The sequence below is a fragment of the Oreochromis niloticus genome, linkage group LG22 (assembly GCF_001858045.2).
Source record: "Oreochromis niloticus isolate F11D_XX linkage group LG22, O_niloticus_UMD_NMBU, whole genome shotgun sequence".
Taxonomy (NCBI): domain Eukaryota; kingdom Metazoa; phylum Chordata; class Actinopteri; order Cichliformes; family Cichlidae; genus Oreochromis; species Oreochromis niloticus.
The window spans coordinates 34,566,771-34,587,920 of record NC_031985.2 but is presented as its reverse complement, the minus strand read 5'-3'; the positions used below and the strand labels follow the sequence as shown (position 1 = coordinate 34,587,920).

At 40.0% G+C, this 21,150-nt stretch overlaps 1 protein-coding gene across 3 annotated transcripts; it reads right to left on the bottom strand.

The window, feature by feature from the left end:
• Positions 1 to 4,859: 4,859 nt before the first annotated feature.
• On the bottom strand, positions 4,860 to 20,950 carry dnai2b (dynein, axonemal, intermediate chain 2b). Of its 3 annotated transcripts, none has more exons than XM_019350282.1 (12): positions 20,645 to 20,950; positions 18,211 to 18,372; positions 10,591 to 10,712; positions 9,894 to 10,036; positions 9,703 to 9,816; positions 9,480 to 9,619; positions 9,281 to 9,403; positions 6,041 to 6,264; positions 5,619 to 5,754; positions 5,393 to 5,539; positions 5,101 to 5,313; positions 4,860 to 5,013 (listed from the first exon to the last, which is right to left on the bottom strand). In XM_019350282.1, exons 1-12 carry the CDS (start codon positions 20,825 to 20,827, stop codon positions 4,951 to 4,953), a joined length of 1,770 nt encoding a protein of 589 aa, XP_019205827.1. In that variant the 5' UTR covers positions 20,828 to 20,950; the 3' UTR covers positions 4,860 to 4,950. The 3 variants fall into 3 exon arrangements, with proteins under 3 accessions (XP_019205827.1, XP_003443828.1, XP_019205828.1); XM_003443780.5 differs by having other exon boundaries at positions 5,092 to 5,313; positions 20,645 to 20,949; XM_019350283.1 differs by lacking the exon at positions 18,211 to 18,372 and having other exon boundaries at positions 5,092 to 5,313.
• Positions 20,951 to 21,150: the final 200 nt, after the last annotated feature.

Below are 21,150 nucleotides of genomic sequence, written 5' to 3'. Positions count from 1 at the left end.
ATTTATTGGTTTGTTTAAATAAAAAAATTTCAAACTACCTTCACTTAGCACCTTAAACATATTTCAGGTTTGTTTTGTTTTCCTTTTTGTTTTGTCTCTTTTTCTCTGTTGTTGTTATACTATTTTAACATGTTAAAAAAAAAAGACATAATAAAGTACAATTCTAGATTTTTTTCTAATTGCCTACATGTGATATACAAATGTATTATTTTATTTATTATTTATTTATTTTCGTCATTCACCCATACTTCTCCAGCAATGACTTCTAACTCTTGTGTTGAATTGAGTTAATTAAATAATTAAAGTTTTGTTTTAGGAATATGGCACATCCTCCTCCAATCCCATTGGAGGCACATCGCTGCACTTCATTCAGGCTTCAACGTACCTGCAGGTAGAGCTGCTCCCAGCTTTTTAACATCAAATTTAGGACATTTAATTACCAAAAAAACAAACACTGATGGTATTTTACATCTTTAAAAAGATCTAAAGATATTTTGACCTTCCTATCATGTGAGACGAAGCTGCGCCACCATAGCAGGAATGCTAACTGACTTTAAAAAATTTTAGTTATTCGTGTTTCTGAGCAGTTTTTACGCACTGAAATGAATCTTCTGTCCTTCAGTTTTAATCACTGAAGCTCATTCGCCATAACACAGGAAGTCCTCCCTCCACACTTTGTTACAGCAGAAGCAGCAGCTGGGTGTGATGTTAGTTTCACCTTCTCTTGTATCTCAAGATCTGTTGTTCCAGGTAAACTGTTTAGATTTGTTTCCATATTCCACTCTCCGTGTTCCAGATGCTCCATTTGGAGAGTTGTCCATTTCTGTGAGTTCATCATAGGTCTGACAGATTAAAGACCTCACAGGAAAAGAAGGTTGTTAACTCCACTTCATGGAAATGCATAGGTGTGTCGATTATTATCTTATATAACCATGCTTATTAGAAGTTTTTAGTTTAAAAGTAAATAAATAAAAATAAACAGGAAACATGTTAACTGTTGATGATCACAATTTGGGATGTTCCTGGCGACAAGGGAAAAAAAGTAAACTGAACGATTGGTCTAAAATTAAGAAAACACTCAGATAAGAAATTCAATCTGAGAACTGTTTAATCTCAAAAACTCTAAACCAAGGCATTTAACTATTTATCACATTCTTCAATAATGAATCATGCTGCTTAACTGTGCAGTACCTCACATCATGCATTATCAACATTACAGGTTATATTCCAAATACTCAACAACAAAGAAAAATACTGAAAATAAACCAATATAATATGAAAACATGTTACTACAAAAGATTTTGGCATATTATTAAAATAAGCCAAATTAACATCCAAAAAACTAATAATCTGTGGCTGAAAGGTGTGGTGCATTGTGCCGTGCATTGTGAATGATGTATGCTGTTCGAAAAATTCATGACAACAAGGTCAATAAAAGTTCAAATTTAAAATAACAAAACAATAAAACATCGGGCTATTTTCTTCTGCTTATCTGAATTCGGGTCACAGGGGCAACAGCAGGAAGGACTTGACGTCTTTGTCACTACCTCCTCCAACTTATCTACAGAAATGTTGAGTTGCTCCTAGGCCAGCCGATAGGTTTCATTTCTCCAGCATGTCCCAGGTCTACTCGGGGGGCTCCTCCCAGTAGGACATGCCCCTTCAGAACACCATACCCTCGAGGCGACAGACTTCGCCGTCTCCTTCCTATGTGGAGGAGCAGCGGCTCTCTCTGAGCTCCTTCCAAATGGCTGACTCAATCCGCATATTAAACAAATGACTGCTTTCTTCCATTTGCGCAATATCGGGATATTTGAATTCAGGAGACAGAATTCGGGGACACCCTCTCTGCTTTTAGATTAGGTTTAGGCTTAGATTTGGCTTAAAACGTTCCTTTTTTCCTCCTCTCACCCCAACCAGTCGCGGCAGATGGCCGCCCCCCCCCCCAAGCCTGGTTCTGCTGAAGGTTTCTTCCTGTCAAAGGGAGTTTTTCCTTCCCACTAGTGAAGAAAGCCCAGAAGAGACTGCCTTTTGAGAGTTCTCAGAAAGAATAACATCCCTGAGAAAAATAGAAGAGAGCTCTCCACAGGGTCATACAGGTCACCCAGCGGATAGTCAGCTGTCCTCTACCCTCACTTGAAAGAACTGCACAGCTCCTGTTGTCTCAGGAACATTAAGAAAATACTTTAAGTGATATGACAGATATCAAACATCTTCTGGCACGTTCTGTCCTTTTGAGTTTTTCCTTCTCACCAGCACTGAATAAAATATTCCACTGAGTTTGAGTTTGCTTAGTTATTTGACATCCTGTTAAATACTCTTAATTTACTTGAGTCTCACATGTTATGTTTTATACAAGTCACCAGGAACCAAAAGATTCAGTGTTATAAGTCATTATAAATGTTTCTTCTTCTGTTAAAAAAATCTCTAGAAGGTAAAATCTAATGATATTTTACCAGATGCATGACAGAGCTCTGGTTGTCTGGTATCTAAATATGCAGTGGTTTGGCAGTTTATGTGAAGGTCTGTCTTGCTGCTCAAGCCTTGTTCTTTAGATCTGCATCGAAGCAATTTTAAATTTTGGCCTCAAGTATTAATCTGTTTGGAAATCAATCTTTCACTGCATAGATGCTGCTTTTTGCCAGGTCAGAGTGAAAGGTCAGGACATTCCCTGGTCCAGTTCTGAACTGGTCAGTCTCCTACGTGAAAGAAACCAGGCCTGGGCAGCTGTGAGAAAGTCCGCATCTGATGCTGATTGGTTATATTCATCAGGAAGGCCAAATGTCCCTAATTTACTTTAACCACTGACAGTCTAAACGACCCTAGGAGATTTCGACAAACTCTGCGAGCTCTCATTCCTCATAGCTACCTCCTTACTTAATTATTGACTCCACTCCTGTGTCATAGAAAAATAAAATGGTCAATTGTTTTAACAAACACTTTGTTGCTTCTTGTTCTTTGTTAAGCACAGTATCTGATAGTAAGCCTCTTGAATACGACCCTGCTAGTAGTTCCACGGTTACTAATACTTTTTCCTTTACACCTTTGACAGTAGAAGGGGTATGTGGTATGCTCTACAGAGCCTTAACACAAAAAAGTCAGCAGGTCCTGACAATTTTTTTCCTTTCTTCTTGTGTCTGGCTGCTAATATCATTGCTTAGTGTTTCATATTTTTAATCTTTCTATACGAAAAGAACACTTTACCAGACATGTGGAAGTGTGCCTTTCTACTCACCCTACTGAAAGGTGGTAATTCTTCAATAGTTAATAATTACAGGTAAAATTTCAAACTCTCTATCTTAGCTAAAGTCGTTGATAAGTTGGTAAATAATTAAGTTATCTGGATGAAAATAGTATTTTATCTCCTTTCCAATCTGATTTTAGGAAACTGCACAGTACTGTAACTGCTTCCCTAAAACATCTCAATGACGTCTATGAAGCCAGCTTTGTTTATTGATCTATAAAAAGCTTTTGACTGTTGATTAGAGGCCGAAGTTTGAGTTCTTTTTCAGAAACAGATCATGTTTCTCTTTTACCATTGCTGCCCCCCTTTTTTTTTTTTTTACCTCTCCTGGATTACGGTGACATAATTTACATGAATGCCTCTGCTCACTCTCTCTTTATCTGTTGGAGTCTCTCTATCATGGAGCATTAAGATTTATAACTGGCTGTAATCACCACTGTACTCTTTATTCTCTGGCTGGTCCTCATTGGGCTTAGGCAGGACGGTTCATTGGTATCACTTTATCTATAATAATAAATAATAATTCATACTAAATAAATAAATAAATAATTTCCCCTAGGGATCAATAAAGTATTATGATTCTGATCAATCTATTTCTGGCTTACTGCCCTAAGTACATGAGTACATGTCACCTCGTTCCCAAGTTGTCACAGTCACAAGACTGTCAGAAAACTTGACCTTGAGGTCGTGGTCATTGAGATTCGAACTTGTCCAAGAAGACACCATACCATACCATTTGATACCATACACCTACGGTATCAATTTGAAGCTCCTACGCCACTTGGTTCTGTGTCAGATTGGCGATCTGCCCAGGGTGTACCCTGCCTTGCCCTGTGATAGCTGGTCCAGGATAAGCAGAAGAGAATTGATGGTTGGATGGGTGGAGGGATGGAAATCACTTCAGTCTCAGGTTATCGTATTCACAAACATGGTGACCTTGCTGGCCGGCCGGCTGCCCTGCAGGATGACGAAAAGCTTTTTACAGCCCAGGGGTAACAAAAAGCGGACGTCAAAATATCATAAACATGATTCAACAAGTTCTGCAGCTTTTAAACTCTCATTTACAGAATACAGAAAATCTTGTGAAGATTTTATCTGGTTAAAGTATTAATCTGATCCTTGATATTCATTCATTGTTAATAATAATAATTATAATAATTTAGTGTTCTCAGCAGCAAAGATCCTTTATGAAACTGCAGCTCGTGTTTAAATTAATGTATCATTTACAAACAAACTGCCCATCCAGCAGCTATTTTATATGGGAACCCATAATAAATTCTGGAATAAGAAATAAAGTGCAGTCAGATATAAAAAGACTGAATGTGATAATGATCTGCAGGAAGTTGTGTATAGGATCAGAACTTGTAAACATAACAAGATGATTCTCCACCTGCCAAAGCTGAAACATTATCCAAGTCTCAGGGTGTTCACAGCACTGGGTATGAGATGGTTACATGTGGACTGTTCTCACTCTGAGAAGCTTCAACAGCACCACTAAGTTAATTATTTAAAATCTGAGACTTCACTTCATGGAAATTTAGACACCCCACGAACACAGAAGACAGGCAAAATATTATCAATACTGGTATAAAACAGTCCAACACACACAAAGTGCTCATTAACCAGATGACCATTTACTGAACTAAATGTAAAATGTGCAAAAGGTGACAGAATCTGCTTGAAAACAGCTGCTAATGTGTTTTCCTTCATTCTGATGTTCCTCTTTGTTCTTCATCTTTCACATCTTTCTCTTCACAGATATCTTTTTCCTGGAAAACAAATGACCAAAAAGCTGTCAGAACAGAGTTACAGGAACCAAATGAAAAACTCCTCTTCTTCCTTCTAACCTTCATCACCTCGTCCTTCTTCTCCCTCCTCTTCACCTCTGCCTCTACCAGGCTGTAGAAATCACTTTCAGCTCTGGCGATCAGATGCTTGGGGTCCTCCTCTCCCTCCTCACGGCCCACCTCCTCTTCTCTGCTCTGCTCCGAGCGACTCCTCTCCTTTAGACGGACCTCCCTCTGCCGTGCCTCTAGGATCTTCTCACGCTTAGACTCCCGCTCAAACATCTGCAGAAGTGTTGAAAAACACAGCTGATCATCACACAGTCAGAAGACCTCAGGTCAGTTTGTCATTGTGTCTCCTTACAGCAGCCAGCAGACTCTTTTCATTCTTCTGGAGGGTCGACAGCCCAGAGCAGATCTCTAGCAGCGTGGCCTCACCCAGCTGAGAGCCACAGGCCACCAAGCACCCATTGTCCTGAACACTGAGGCTGTACAGAGATTTGTCACACACCTGGAGACCAAAACACACACTAACATCAGAAACAGCAAGACACGGCAACATCAGCCAGCTGTAGGAGAGGTCGGAGCACCTTCAGACTCAGCGTGGGGTCGCTCTGTTTGAACAGGATGTCCCACACATCCAGCACGCCATCCATCTTCACGGTGAAGAAGACAGAGGGTCTGACTGGACTCCAGCAGGCATCTGTCAGGTACGACATCTGATACCTGTGTATCAAAGAGACAAAGAGAAACATATAGCTGAGTCTGAGCAGGATGACCGTCTGGAACGAAGACCTGGTGGTCATAAGAAAAAAATCAAAGAGCAACAATGCATCAATGTTGCATTAATGCATTGTTGCATATTATTTTGTGAAACTTTATGGCATCATTGTGACATCCAAGTGGCGAAACATTTCTCCCACTGAAAACTCTATGTCCAGATGAACAGAATCAACTTCTTGGGAAGTTTGTTTTGAATTTTAATCAGAGGTTTGCAATCACTGATTCCTACTTGGTCCACATGATGGATGACTCTTTGATGTCCTCAGACCAAATGCGAGCAGTCCAGTCCCCGACAGTGAGGAAGTTTTTGGGGAAGAAGGGGTTCCTCTGCAGGGCGTAGATGGGTCCGTGGTGGCTGTCATATGTACAGACAATCTTCTCAGCTGGGGTCTTCGCCTTCCTGTTACAGGAGATGACCAGGCCCTGCTCCGTCCCCACCATGAACTTAGTTGGCTGCAGAGACATCAGTGACAGAGACTGAAACACCTAAAACTGGTGAAGCCATGATCCACTCACTTCAGGGCAAAACATTGTGAGACAACAATGAGCCTCTAGGAACATGCCATACACTGTCTTAAAGAAGCAGCTCTCGCAACTTCACAGACAACTCTTTATTGCTCTGGGCAACTATTTAGGCATTATTTAAATGAACTTTTAAAAAAATGGTCACCAGGACATAAAACCTGTATGTTTAAAGTCACCAGGCAAATATGATTTTAAAAATTCTAAAAAGTTTGCCTACTGTTCTTCTTCCAGCTGCACCCTTTAGGGGTCTCCACGGCAGGTTGCCCGCCTCCATCTCCTCCTATCCCAGCATCCTTGTCTCTCACACCAACCCTGTGCATGTTCTCAATCACTACATCCATAAACCTCCTCTGAGGTCTTCCTATTTTCCTCCTGCCTGGCAGCTCCATCTTCTTCATCCTTTGTCCAGATTATCCACTCTCGCTCCTCTGTACATGTTCAAACCAGCCTATCTGATGCTGAGCTGTCCACCACAATTCCTCTTTCAGGAGCTTATCGTCTACTTTATCAAAGTAATTAAAGAGGTTTTAGTATTGGGAGTTATACTTCTACCACCATGTTTCTTGCTGCAGAAATGCCACGTAGATTTCCTGGAGTGTCTCTGTGCCACCATGTATCAATTACTTAAAATTAATTAAAATCTGTTCTGCTTAAATGTTTCTTAGTTGAACTGAGATGAGCTAATAAAGTTATGACAGCACAGTGCTACAAAGCATGTTTCCTACAGTAGCAGATTCTACTAAAGATTTCTTAACTGAGCAGTTAAAAAGAATGATTTGGAATATCTCTGAGTCTGAGTTGAAGAAAAATTAAACCATGTTGGCCCACAATCTTCAAGGAAAGTTCCTTAAGGCAATAGTTGTTGTGATTTGGCTCTATATAATTGAAACTGAATTTAACTGAAAGGGATTGCAAGTTTATCTATATTGGCACTGCATGACTGAACAAAGAAAATCTAGAAAAAAACCCATCTACTGCAGACCTGTAGATTTGGTCTCTAGTAGATGAGGTACCAATCCTCACATGCACAATTTCCCATCAAACACAGACCGCAGATGAACATAACACACCACACTGAAGCTCCAGACATCATCATGTAGGATATCAAAGCCGTGGTTTGTACAGCAGAGTGATGCTGCTGAACCCAAGCTGTTTCTAATGCCTGTTCTTCTGTACTCTGGGATTTTGTCCAGAATAAGAAAGTGAAACTGACTATACAAAAGGAGTGAGTGTTCAGGTAAACTTGATCCACCTCACTGCTGTAAACTGTCTGCTGTACAGCGATTCTGGCTTCAGCTGTTTTTACTCACAACTTTAGTCTGCTTCGAAGTTCAACTTTGAATCCGTAACTGTCTACAGAGTGAACACATCCCACTGTCCAACCCTGAATGGATGGAACTTTCTGTGTATCAGAACATTTTCTAAAATCAGTGAACAGATCTTCCTCTTTGTTTAAATGATAATAGGATTCCTCACATCATTTTAAATGTTATCATGGTGCAGGGAGTGGAGTGTTCCGGACTGCATGTATCTAGGATCACCCTATATATAGCTCTATCACTGAACCCAAACTACCAGAATGAAAATATCCAGTGTGAAAGGAAGTAGGCAACAGTGGGGATACTCACAAGTAGGGATGGGTATCGAAACCCGGTTCTTGTTGAGAACCGGTTCCCACTGTTTCAATTCCTTGGAATTGTTTGCCATTTTTGCAAACGATTCCCTTATCGATTCCAGTCGCCCCGAATGACGTCACCACGTTGCGGAGCGTCATTTACCTGGCAGGGCGCCTAAGCGGCTCAAACGCTCAAAAGTTTGGTTATACTTTACGAGAACGGATGACAACAGGGCAACTTGCAATACTTGCAAAGTAGATATTTCATTTAAGGGAGGAAACACTACGAATATGCAAAAGCATTTGCTCACAAAACACGCGATAACCTTAAATGGCCTGCATTTGTATAGCGCTTTACTCAGTCCCTAAGGACCCCAAAGCGCTTTACACTACATTCAGTCATTCACCCATTCACACACACATTCACACACTGGCAATGGCAAGCTGCATTGTAGCCACAGCTGCTTAAATGAATGTCGTGTTTTTAATTCCGCTCCGGACTCGTGAATCTCAACCCAGCAGCAGTGGTAACGTTTGCACGTCCTCTCCCGTTAATACGGCAGGTAAATGATTAACTAACAGTGCATATTATGTTAGCGCGATCTGCCTTATTACAAAACCTACCATTACTGTGCGCTGCATTTAGGTGACCATGATGAGAGAGACAGAGTCTGGCTGGCAGTTCTCGCTGCAGTCTACCGTTAGCATCTCCTTTCAGGCCAGGATAGACGAATGTCACCGAGCAGTGACTAAGTTTGTGGTCAAAGCCTTGCACCCATTTGCCACAGCAGATGCCCCCGATTTTCGGTAAGTGAATGTGTTTAATTGTAGGCAGGGACATTACTGGATATTCTTGTGTAATTGCCACAGAATAATTTATGTTATACTTTGTTAATGCTACAGAAGAATATTTATTTTATTATTTTACATTTACAATTTTTTTCCTGGGGACCCTGTGACACCCCATTCAAGAGCCGTAGGCTGTGGATCTCTTAAGATCTCACTGTTGGGTTCGTGAGGCCATGTTACTCCTAAATATCTATCTTGTTCAAAGAGAAGATATAAAACAAAGTTCTAAGCTAATCGACCTTAGTGTTCTCTTTAAAAAAAAATAAGAATCGATAAGAGAATCGATAAAGAATCGAATCGTTAAACAGAATCGAAAATGAAATCGGAATCGTGAAAATCTTATCAATACCCATCCCTACTTACAAGTCCACAGTTGGAGCTTACCAAACAGAATCAAACGGGTTCAGTAAGAACGATGAAGTTGAAGCCACATTAACAGAGAACTGTTTCATAAATACTTAAAATGGAAACTGCTCTCACCATGGTGGGCTCAAACTCTAGAGAGATAGCTCCTAAAGCTTGGTCCAGGTTCCCCTCCCGGCTTGGGTCCAGGACTAGACGCTCTGTGGGCTCAGCTAGCTTGCGGACATCCCACCACAAAACCTGACAGACAGACAGATAAAAGGTTATTTTATAGGGTCGTTTCATCAAGGGTTTGCCAAACCATCTATCAGTCTACCTGTCCATCGGTGGAGGCAGAGAAGGCATCGGTTCCAGTCTTGGACTGCAGCCATATGATCTTGTACACTGGGTCTCTGTGGCTGTGCTCCAAAGAAGAAAACTCCACTGGCTGATTCCCTTTCCGGATATCCCAGAACACTAAACAAAACACACCTGAGGGTGAATAAACCTGGTGACAGAGGGAAGCTCAACTCTCTGACTACGTGTAGACCTGAACCCACCAATCTGTCCGTTATAGCTTCCCCCCACCAGAGTGTGGGAGTCTTTGGGGTTGTAGTCCAGACAGACAAGTGGAGACGCTGGCTTCAGCATCATCTCTGGCCTGTTCGGGTTTTCTGAAACAGAAACATTCTGCAGTGAACATATTGACCCTGATGTGGTGTTAAGTCAACCTGTGGCCTCTCTGACCCACCAATGTCCCAGATGTAGGAGTCTAGGCTCATGTCTTTGGATGATTTCTGGAACTCAAGGGATGAGTAGGCGACCGCCAGCTTCCTGCCGCCATCAGGTTGCCAGGACAGGCTGGTGACAGTACGTTTGATCTCATTAGGATCTCTGAGGACACAGGAAATACAAAAAACAATTACCAATGTATGTGTATGTGTGTGTGTGTGTGTGTGTGTGTGTAAATGTGTTATACCACAATAAAAAGGGTATTTTTGTAACAACAGTAGGCTCTGAGGAAGGGGGGAACTCCGTTGAAAGGCTTTAATTCGTTTTATTTGTGTTTGGAAAATCAGAATCAAAGTCAGACTTACACACGCTCCACCACAACGCGAGACAGCTGTTGTTACAAAAGCACTGGTTTATTAAGAATCACCTTTCTATTACGGTTTAATACATTCACACACACACACACACACACACACACACACACACACACACACACACACACACAGTTATCTAAACAGGTGCTCCACCATTATGAATTATTATTCCATCATTTTAATTTCTATTTGAAACATATGATTATTGATTGTTACTGAGTTATAAAACATCATAATTTTACAATTTTCATTAAAACAAATTATGACTGTCATTAATTTTTATTACTTCTCTTATTGAAATCAGTCACTAGAGTGAAAATTTAACCCTAGTGTCAGCCATACCTGAAGACATTGACGGTCTTGGCTGATGGTGGCTCCTGAATTTCCTCCACCTCCTCCTCATCCTCGAAACACTCCTGATAGATGTCCACAGCATTGTTCTGTCTGATGCAGTGCTCCATCACCTGGACAACATGATACCATCAGAATTAGATCATAGAATGAGCCGGAAACACTCACTGATCTGTTTATTGGTTTGTCGCTATCATCATACACAGACATTCAACTATTTAAAACCCAAATATCACAGTCTGTTACGTATTCTTCCTCTGTGCAAGGCAACATCCAGGGGTGATGCTGTGGGTTCAGGGGGCAGTTCTGAGGAAGACTGGCCAGCATGGCTGGCAGTCATTGTCTAATCATGCCTCACCTATTTCAGTAGCACACTGCGACCAGGATAAGTGAGCTGCGAACCTCCTTGTACTGCAACAATTTGTGAAGGGGCTCCCGGCAGGAACAGCGGAGCGGGTCCACTGACGTGGGCCTCAAACTTTCTATAACGCTGGCCAAAGACCAGTGGAAATTAAACAAAGGGGCAAAATATATACACTAAAGGCTGCAAATGGCTTCCGCATAATGCACGCCTTGATTTTGGGAACAGACTGGTGCATGTCTGTGCTGTGCTCAGTGGTGACACAAGGTCATCCAACACTGACCATGGGAAGGAGGAAACAACTGATTTTGCTGGTTCCTCTAATTTGCTCCATAGAAGAATTTTCACCAGAGAAGTCCCATGACGATACTCTACACTCAGCCTTTGACCAAGTGATAAAAATTGATGGTTGGTGCACCCTGACAAAGCACTAACATTTCATTTTGTGATTATCAGGGATAGATTATACCAACTGAGTTGTAAGGCTTGCACAGAGCAAGCACACTCCCAGTTGATGGTGCCAAAAAGCTGGTCGGAAATTATTTTCCAGGTGGCTCATTACAAACCAATGGCTGGTTACATGGGATATGGAAAAACTTCCTGCCTGGAATATCTGCGAGTAAACCAGCCAGCCATTCTGAGAGCATCTTTGCAGCTTACTATTAATGAAGGTTTCATTTGAGCACATTGGCATGGACCCCGTCAGACCATGTCAGTGGAGTTCATGTGGGTATTGCTTTTTATTAGTTCTGGTGGATTATGCAGTGCAATATCCCAAAGCAGTGACCATTTCTGCAAGACTGTGGCGCAAGTGCTGTTTCAGATCATCTCCTGAGACTGCATCCCGAAAGACATTCAAGGGCACTTTGTTCATGTCTCGCACAATAAAAAAAACTGTATGAATTAGTATACGAATAAGACTTATTTGAAAGTTTATTCATAAGGATGAAAGCAATTGGGATCGCTGGTTAGACCATCTGTTGTTCAGACTGTAATGACTGCCCCAGGGCTCCACAGGATTTTCTCCCTTTGAGTTGCTGTTTGGCAGGAAGTCCCAAGAAGTGTTGGACCAAATTAAAGAAAACTGGGAAGATAGTCCATGCCCAGGGAAAAACTAAATTCAATATGTTCTAGACCCAGGGACGGTTCTAGGGGTGGGGCCACAGGGGCACTGGCCCAAGCTGAAATTTGATTGGCCCCCTGAAGTGACCCTTTCCTGTCAATAATCTGTCCTTTGAGCAAGAACGACAATCAGATTACTCCTCATCAGAAAGTCTGCGCCTGTGTGAATATATCGCCTATCATCGGTTATTGGATGGACAATTGTCAGTTGGAAAATTTTTACATATCGCCCAACCTCACTAAGCAGAATCACGTGTGTAACCAAACAGGAAAAAATTAAAGGCGGGACAAGTCTCATTGGTTAAAAATTAAATTACATTATTGGGCATTATTACATTATTAGAAAATAACAATTGTTAAACAAAAATGAATAAAAAACGAACAGTGTTTTAAACACAACAATAACTTAATTTTATACAATTATCTAGTTAGAGTTTTGCTTCAGAGTTTGTTTGTTTTTTAGATTTGAATGTTTTTCACTGAAATGCATTTACCACTTGAGTAATAATTCCAACAAAAGGTTTCTACTTTTATCTGTTTGTTACTGTGGGTTACACAACATTCATAAACAACATGTATCCATTCAATATCCATCCATCCAACCAACGTGCATTTCCATTTCCATTTCCATTTATTTATTTATTTCACACTTGGTTCACCAGTTTCAACAGTTTAGTTCTTTCAGACAAACCAACCACACTTTCTCTCGGTATCTGCGATCCAACTTATATTTACAAGTGGGCACCAAAAATCAAGGAACAAACTAACATTTATCTCCAGGTCCTAACGCAGACCAAACAACAAATTTACAATCAGCAATATACCACTTCACATAATAACAAGGAGAAAAGATAAGTAAATAGAATAAAATGAGGCAAAAAATAAAGGATCCTTTTTCAATTAACTCCAATTACGTTCATATTCTTCATATTGCGTTATCGTTTTAGACATGTAACACTTTTTTAAAACAATGTAAATTTATACAATTCTTTAGATTATAATGAAGAGAGTTCCACAGTTGTATACCCCTAACCGTTGAACTCATTAATCTTTGTGTAGTCCTAGCTAGCTGATGCTTAAAATAAAATTTCCTTCTACTGTCTTCTCCCCCCGAACACATTGAAAATAAACTTTGTAACTTGAAAGGCAAAATATTATTTTTAGCCTTAAACATAATTAGTGTCCGTAGTTTCACTAAATCTCCTAATTTTAATAGTTTAGATTTTATAAATAATTTATTTGTATGTTCTCTATATTTAACGTTATGAATCATTCGTATCACTTTCTTCTGTAATAAGTTTAGAGGGTTTATAGTATTCTCATATGTATTCCCCCAAACTTCCACACAATAACTAAAGTATGAGAAAAACAATGAAAAATATAAAATGCGCATTGATTTGTTGCCTAATAAATCTCTTACATTTCCCAAATAATAAATGTTTTTCACCATCTTCTTTCTAATATACTCAATATGTGATTTCCATGTCAAATTTTCATCTACTATTACACCCAAAAAGCGAAATTCAGTAACTCTTTCAATCAATTCTCTATCAATGGACATAATAATTTCTTCCTCCTTTACATGATTGCCAAATATCATGAATTTTGTTTTTGTGAGATTCAAAGATAATTTATTTACATCAAACCATTTTTTTAATATTAACATCTCAGAAACCATAATTTCAACCAAATCTTTCAAATTGTCTCCTGAGCAATAAAAATTTGTGTCATCTGCAAATAAAATAAAATTTAACCTTTTTGATACATCACAGATATCATTAGTATATAAATTAAAAAGTTTAGGTCCCAAAATTGCATTTAATCTGTTATTAGACTCAATTGGCTTCTCTCAAAATGTAAAAGAACCCACCCACCACTTTAATCACACTCTAGATCTGGTTTTAACATATGGCATAGAAACTGAACATTTAACAGTGTTTCCTGAAAACCCTCTCCTGTCTGATCATTTCCTGATAACATTTACATTTACAATAATTGATTACACAGCAGTGGAGAGTAGACTTTATCAAAGTAGATGTCTTTCTGAAAGTGCTGTAACTAAGTTTAAGAATATAATCCACCCACTGTTATCATCTTCAATGCCCTGTACCAACATGGAGCAGAGAAGCTATCTGAACGCTACTCCAACAGAGGTCGATTATCTTGTTAATAATTTTACCTCCTCACTACGTACGACTCTTGATACTGTAGCTCCGGTGAAAACTAAAGCCTCAAATCAGAAGTACCTGACTCCGTGGTATAATTTTCAAACACGTAGCCTAAAGCAGATGACTCGTAAGCTGGAGAGGAAATGGCGTGTCACAAATTTAGAGGATCATCATTTAGCCTGGAGAAATAGTTTGCTGCTTTATAAGAAAGCCCTCCGCAAAGCCAGAACATCTTACTATTCGTCACTGATTGAAGACAATAAGAACAACCCCAGGTTTCTCTTCAGCACTGTAGCCAGGCTGACAGAGAGTCAGAGCTCTACTGAGCCAACAATCCCTTTAACGTTAACTAGTAATGACTTCATGAACTTCTTCACAAATAAAATTTTTATCATTAGAGAAAAAATGACCAATAATCATCCCACAGATGTAATATTATCTACAGCTACTTTTAGTACCATCGATGTTAAGTTAGACTCTTTTTCTCCAATTGATCTTTCTGAGTTAACTTCAATAATTAATTCCTCCAAACCATCAACGTGTCTTTTAGACCCCATTCCTACAAAACTGCTCAAAGAAGTCCTGCCATTAATTAATTCTTCAATCTTAAATATGATCAACCTATCTCTAATAATCGGCTATGTACCACAGGCCTTCAAGGTGGCTGTAGTTAAACCTTTACTTAAAAAGCCATCTCTAGACCCAGCTGTCTTAGCTAATTATAGGCCAATCTCCAACCTTCCTTTCATATCAAAAATCCTTGAAAGAGTAGTTGTCAAACAGCTAACAGATCATCTGCAGAGGAATGGCTTATTTGAAGAGTTTCAGTCAGGTTTCAGAGCTCATCACAGCACAGAAACAGCTTTAGTGAAGGTTACAAATGATCTTCTTATGGCCTCTGACAGTGGACTCATCTCTGTGCTTGTCCTGCTAGACCTCAGTGCTGCGTTCGATACTGTTGACCATAATATCCTATTAGAGCGATTAGAACATGCTGTAGGTATTACAGGTACTGCACTGCAGTGGTTTGTATCATATCTATCTAATAGACTCCAATTTGTACATGTAAATGGAGAGTTCTCTTCACCCACTAAGGTCAATTATGGAGTTCCACAGGGTTCAGTGCTAGGACCAATTCTATTTACATTATACACGCTTCCCTTAGGCCAGGGGTCGGCAACCTGCGGCTCCGGAGCCGCATGCGGCTCTTTAGTCCTTAAAGTGCGGCTCCGCCTGGTTTGGGCAAATAAATTAGAAGCATTTAGCTGAAGTGTATTTTATTTATGTTAGTTCTTTTTAACTCGGAGTTCTAAATTGGAAGATTATTGTGATATTGAAATATAAAAATAAAATTATATTCTATTATTTTTTCATCGCTCAAAATAAGAGTCACACTCGCGGAAGCCGGTGTACCCGCCGAAACGCCGTGCATTTATCGAGATTTTCAACCCCAGGTAGGCCAATTATGGATCTTCGGATCCACATTATGTCAGCAGCTGTTCTCCACCGTGAACTATGTTAAAGACAAACACCGTTCACGCCTGACAGATGACAGCTTACAGTCCTGCGTAAACTGACTTCGTACAGCCCCGATTTGCGGACTCTGTGCGCAGAGGTTCAGGAGCAGAAGTCCCATTGTAAACAAATCACGGCAGACCCGACGATGTTTCCATGAACATGCTTTTGAGCATCTCTTTATTGGGCACTTTTCTTTTCACACACGGTTGCTGTACGCATACAGCCGGCTGTAGCTTTTCAGCTCACAGCCCGACATACACCACCAACACAGCACAGATAGCGCAGACGTAAAGGCAGCGAGGCGTGATTGCGGGTGTCGCTCAGGTGCGTCCGCCTCCCTGCAGCGGCGCCGCAAACCACGCCCCGCCGCACGCATTAACCAGGTAAAATACATAATTAGGCAGAATTTTGCAAATATCTATTTTTCATCTTTCAGCAGCATAGTGCTTTTTTCCAATTATTTTTTAAGAGTCAGGTCTAGGCTCCAACAGCCCAAAGGCGATATAAGGGTGGCGGCTGACAACAGTTTTTGTTTGCTACATGGATCATTTTAGTTCAGCTGGGTGTCTTTCCTTTTGTTATATTTCTTTAAGAGTTCAAAATGTGTTGATTACATAAATATAATTTAATTTTCTCTGTAGCACTTCATGGATTTCATAAGCAGCACACCTTAGTTGTTCACACAAAGCATAAAGATAAAAAACAATATATACAGTGTTATCTTCATTTTAGATGTCAAAAAGTATTTGCGGCTCCCAGTGTTTTCTTTTGCGTGGAAACCGGGTCCAAATGGCTCTTTGGGTGTAAAAGGTTGCAGACCCCTGCCTTAGGCAGTATCATTAGAAGACATAGCATAAATTTTCACTGCTATGCAGATGACACGCAGCTCTATCTATCCATGAAGCCAGGTAACACACACCAATTAGTTAAACTGCAGGAATGTCTTAAAGACATAAAGAGCTGGATGGCCGCTAACTTTCTGCTTCTTAATTCAGATAAAACTGAGGTTATTGTACTCGGCCCTGAAAATCTTAGAAATATGGTATCTAACCAGATTCTTACTCTGGATGGCATTACCTTGGCCTCCAGTAATGCTGTGAGGAACCTTGGAGTAATTTTTGACCAGGACATGTCCTTCAACGCACATATTAAACAAATATGTAAGACTGCTTTCTTCCATTTGCGCAACATCTCTAAAATTAGAAATATCCTGTCGCTTAGTGACGCTGAAAAACTAGTTCATGCATTTATTACTTCCAGGCTGGACTACTGTAATTCATTATTATCAGGATGTCCTAAAAACTCGCTGAAAAACCTTCAGCCAATCCAAAATGCTGCAGCAAGAGTACTGACAGGGACTAGAAAGAGAGAGGATATTTCTCCTGTTTTGGCTTCCCTTCATTGGCTTCCTGTTAAATCCAGAATTGAATTCAAAATCCTGCTCCTCACATACAAGGTCTTAAATAATCAGGCCCCATCTTATCGTAATGACCTTGTAGTACCATATCACCCTATTAGAGCACTTCGCTCTCGCTCTGCAGGCCTACTTGCTGTCCCTAGAGTGTTTAAAAGTAGAATGGGAGGGAGAGCCTTCAGTTTTCAGGTCCCTCTTCTGTGGAACCAGCTTCCAGTTTGGATTCGGGAGACAGACACTAACTCTGCTTTCAAGATTAGGCTTAAAACTTTCCTTTTTGCTAAAGCATATAGTTAGGGCTGGGCCAGGTGACCCTGAATCCTCCTTTAGTTATGCTGCAATAGACGTAGGCTGCCGGGGATTCCCATGATGCATTGAGTTTTTCCTTTCCAGTCACCTTTCCCACTCACTATGTGTTAATAGACCTCTCTGCATTGAATCATATCTGTTATTAATCTCTGTCTCTCTTCCACAGCATGTCTTTATCCTGTTTTCCTTCTCTCACCCCAACCGGTCGCAGCAGATGGCCGCCCCTCCCTGAGCCTGGTTCTGCCGGAGGTTTCTTCCTGTTAAAAGGGAGTTTTTCCTTCCGACTGTCGCCAAAGTGCTTGCTCATAGGGGGTCATATGATTGTTGGGTTTTTCTCTGTATTTATTATTGTGCAATCTACTGTACAATATAAAGCGCCTTGAGGCGACTTTTGTTGTGATTTGGCGCTATATAAATAAAATTGAATTGAATTGAATTGATTATTCTTAATGAAATAAATAGGCAGATCTGAGGGTGTGTTCTTGTTACCCAATACTTCTTTAAAAATATTCCAAATACCCTTAATATTGTTCTTGTTTTCCTGAAAAAGTTTATTATAGTAGTCTTTCTTGGCTTTCCTCAATATTAATACCAACTCGTTTTTATAAACTTTATATTTCATTTCCGCATTCTTAGTTCTCTGTGTTATATAATCCCTATATAATTTAGTATATAATAGTAAGACTGCGGTAGACTGCTGGGATTCATTTGAAACTTACGCTGCCCAGCTGCAGAACACTGTTGATGTAGCTCTCGTCCTTTTCCACCTTCTTCCTGAAACGGATCGTTTGTTCCATCTCAGCAGGGTTGATGTCTTTGGGCCACCCCCCCTCCATGTGGTTTATTCCACAGCTTCCGGTCTCAAAGCGCTCTGTGTTCAACTGAAAACAACAAGTAGCACCTGAGCTTCACACAGACAGGCAATTCACATAGTGTACTGTTGCTTAGTTGGTAAAGCAGGTCACTAATCAGAAGATTGGTTATTCAATCCCTGGCTACTCCAGGCTGCATCTCTTGGGCAAGATACTGAACCCTGAATTGCTTTCTGATGCATTCATCGCAAGTAAATGTCTGTAGATGTTAGATAAAAAAAAGGTGCTTTTATGAATCGCTGAATGAGACATATTGTGTATATAAGAACCAGTCCATTTATTGTGTATATAATTTCAACCCATCTGGCAATCCAGTTCAAGATGTGTGTAGGTGATCAGTTACTGCAGAGTCACACTCATCGCACTCATCTTAGTTATTAGCACTCTAACTGTTCCATAATAGCCCAATACTAACAAGATACCTCTAGACTATTCACATTTCTCAGTGTAAAGAAGGCTAATCTGACAGTGTGCACAATTCATAAATATTTTCTAAAACTCATCAATAGCCTGAGATGTTTTCAGAAAAAAAGAACATCTCCATTTTTCCAAGCTACAAAGAAACACTGCAGTAGAAATTTAGAGAAAACCCTCAGCATGGCTTCTCATGCTCACAGTCTATGATGGGGCAGGAAATTAATTCTCCCACATAACAAACTGGGACTGGGAAGTTCTGGCAAATCACGGTCACATATTGCGGTCGTGTACCTCTATTCAAACTTTTTGGAATTAAGTAATAACTAATAAGTGACGTTTTTTAAAGTTTTGTTTCCTGCTGCTTCTTGTGCTCTGGTAAAAAACCATAGGCCAACCTCAGTGCATGCTCGTCACTTATAGAAAACAACCCTACAGTTCTTCCTGGCTAACTTACAAAGATACACAACAAAAACAAAACAAAAAATTAAGCAATTATTAATCTACAAATAAACCTTGTGAATAACCCATAAATATAAAGTAAACCAACAACAAATTTTAACAAATTTCAAAATAATAAAAATAAAGAATAAATAGCTCAAAAAGAACCACAAACACACACACACACACACACACAAAAGCTGTGAAAAACTATAGTTTACCCTCTTAAGGCCGCAAGTAGCAGCCAGGTGCTGTTAAACAAATGCACTTGATTAATTGATCATCAATAAAAGTAAAGAAAAAATATCTTCACTAATATTATAGTGATTTTTCTATGTAAGTCCTTCTTTCATGTATTATATTACCGTAATAAATCATACATGTCACTCCTCCAGTCCTACTCCTGTCAAAGTACCCTTGGGCAAGATTCTGAACCCGGAGTCGATGCATCGCTGGAGAGTGAGTGTGTAAGTCAACTGATCATGTCCTTAATTTAATGTGCATGAATAGCTATAAAGTAGTGCTAAGGTTTAGATGAACATGCTGCATGAATGCGTGACTGCGGGGCTGACACTTGTAGCAGGAAGCGCTCTGAATGTTCAAACTGAGTAGAAGGAGTGCCGGTGTTGTGCCAAAAAGTGATTGTCTGCCAAAAACTGATTTCCGATATTTGCCAGAAACTGATTGCTCGTATTTAAACTGCTATAAGTAACTTGTTGGGCTATAATATGTGAAACATATGTCAAATGCATCCCTTAAGGATGACATAAAGTCATCTTGAGCCACAAACAACATTCGTTTAACAAGGTAGAAGCCGCAATCAGTTTTTGGCAGTGACTTTTATATAACCTTTATTTATACAGTTAAAAAAATCTCATTAACATTAAAAATGTCTTTTGTAAGAGTAAGCTGGCCAAGAGGACAGCAGAAATGGCAGCAAATATTACAATAGTTCAGCAAAAATATTTTAAGTGGGGATAAAGGAGCTGATTGGTTATATAAGTACAATAACACAGAGTTGATACTTGAAAAACAGATAATTTTTTTAATTCTATATATAACCCCTTTGTAAACCCTGTTCACCGAAGTCTATTTACGAAGATACGTAAAGATATTACACATAAAAAATACACAGAAACATTGGAAATCACTTTTTGGCACAACACCGGTCCATTTAACATGGATAATAAAGTACTGGAGGAGTTTAAAGTTTTGACCTGCTGTACATCAGCAGTAGTCAAAAGCACAGCTCCCCCTGAAATCAACATTTTTTTAAAAATTATTAAACTATATTAAACTGTAAGTGTTACGGCTTCGCTTGGAAATCAAACGCACACTTGAGACAGTAGGTAAAAATGAGTTAAAGCTGGTTTCCACGCGTGTGGCTGCAGGTCATGTGTCGCTGGGATATGAGGGTGAGGCTCACCTGGTGCTCTGACGTCTCCCAGCATGCCTGCACCGCCTGGTCCCGGTGGTTCTTCTGGATGAAGCTGAGGGTCAGGCTCGGGTCCGGGGGGAGATCCAGCAGCAGCTCAGCAGGTCGATCCGAAAACAGACACTGACGGCCGAACTCACTGCGGAGCTTCGAGTAAACATGAACGATCTCCATACTGCCGCTAAAACACCGAGAACTCACCGAAGAGCAGCTCTAATCGTCCACATTAGCCTCAACTGTAAACCGGAAACAAACTCGGCTCAGCTTGTCGTCTCCTAGCAACGCTGTGAAAACTACAGGATCCTAGCAACAAGGACAGAGGTGGGAAGTAACGAAGTGCAAGTAGAATTTTAAAATATCAGTAATTTAATTGAGTATTTTTTTCTGAATATGTTTTACTTTTACTCCATATATTTTTAAGGAAATATCTGTACTTTCTGCTCCTTACATTTTCAATAAAGCCTCTTTTGGTAATGCAGGGGTGTACAACTCCAGGC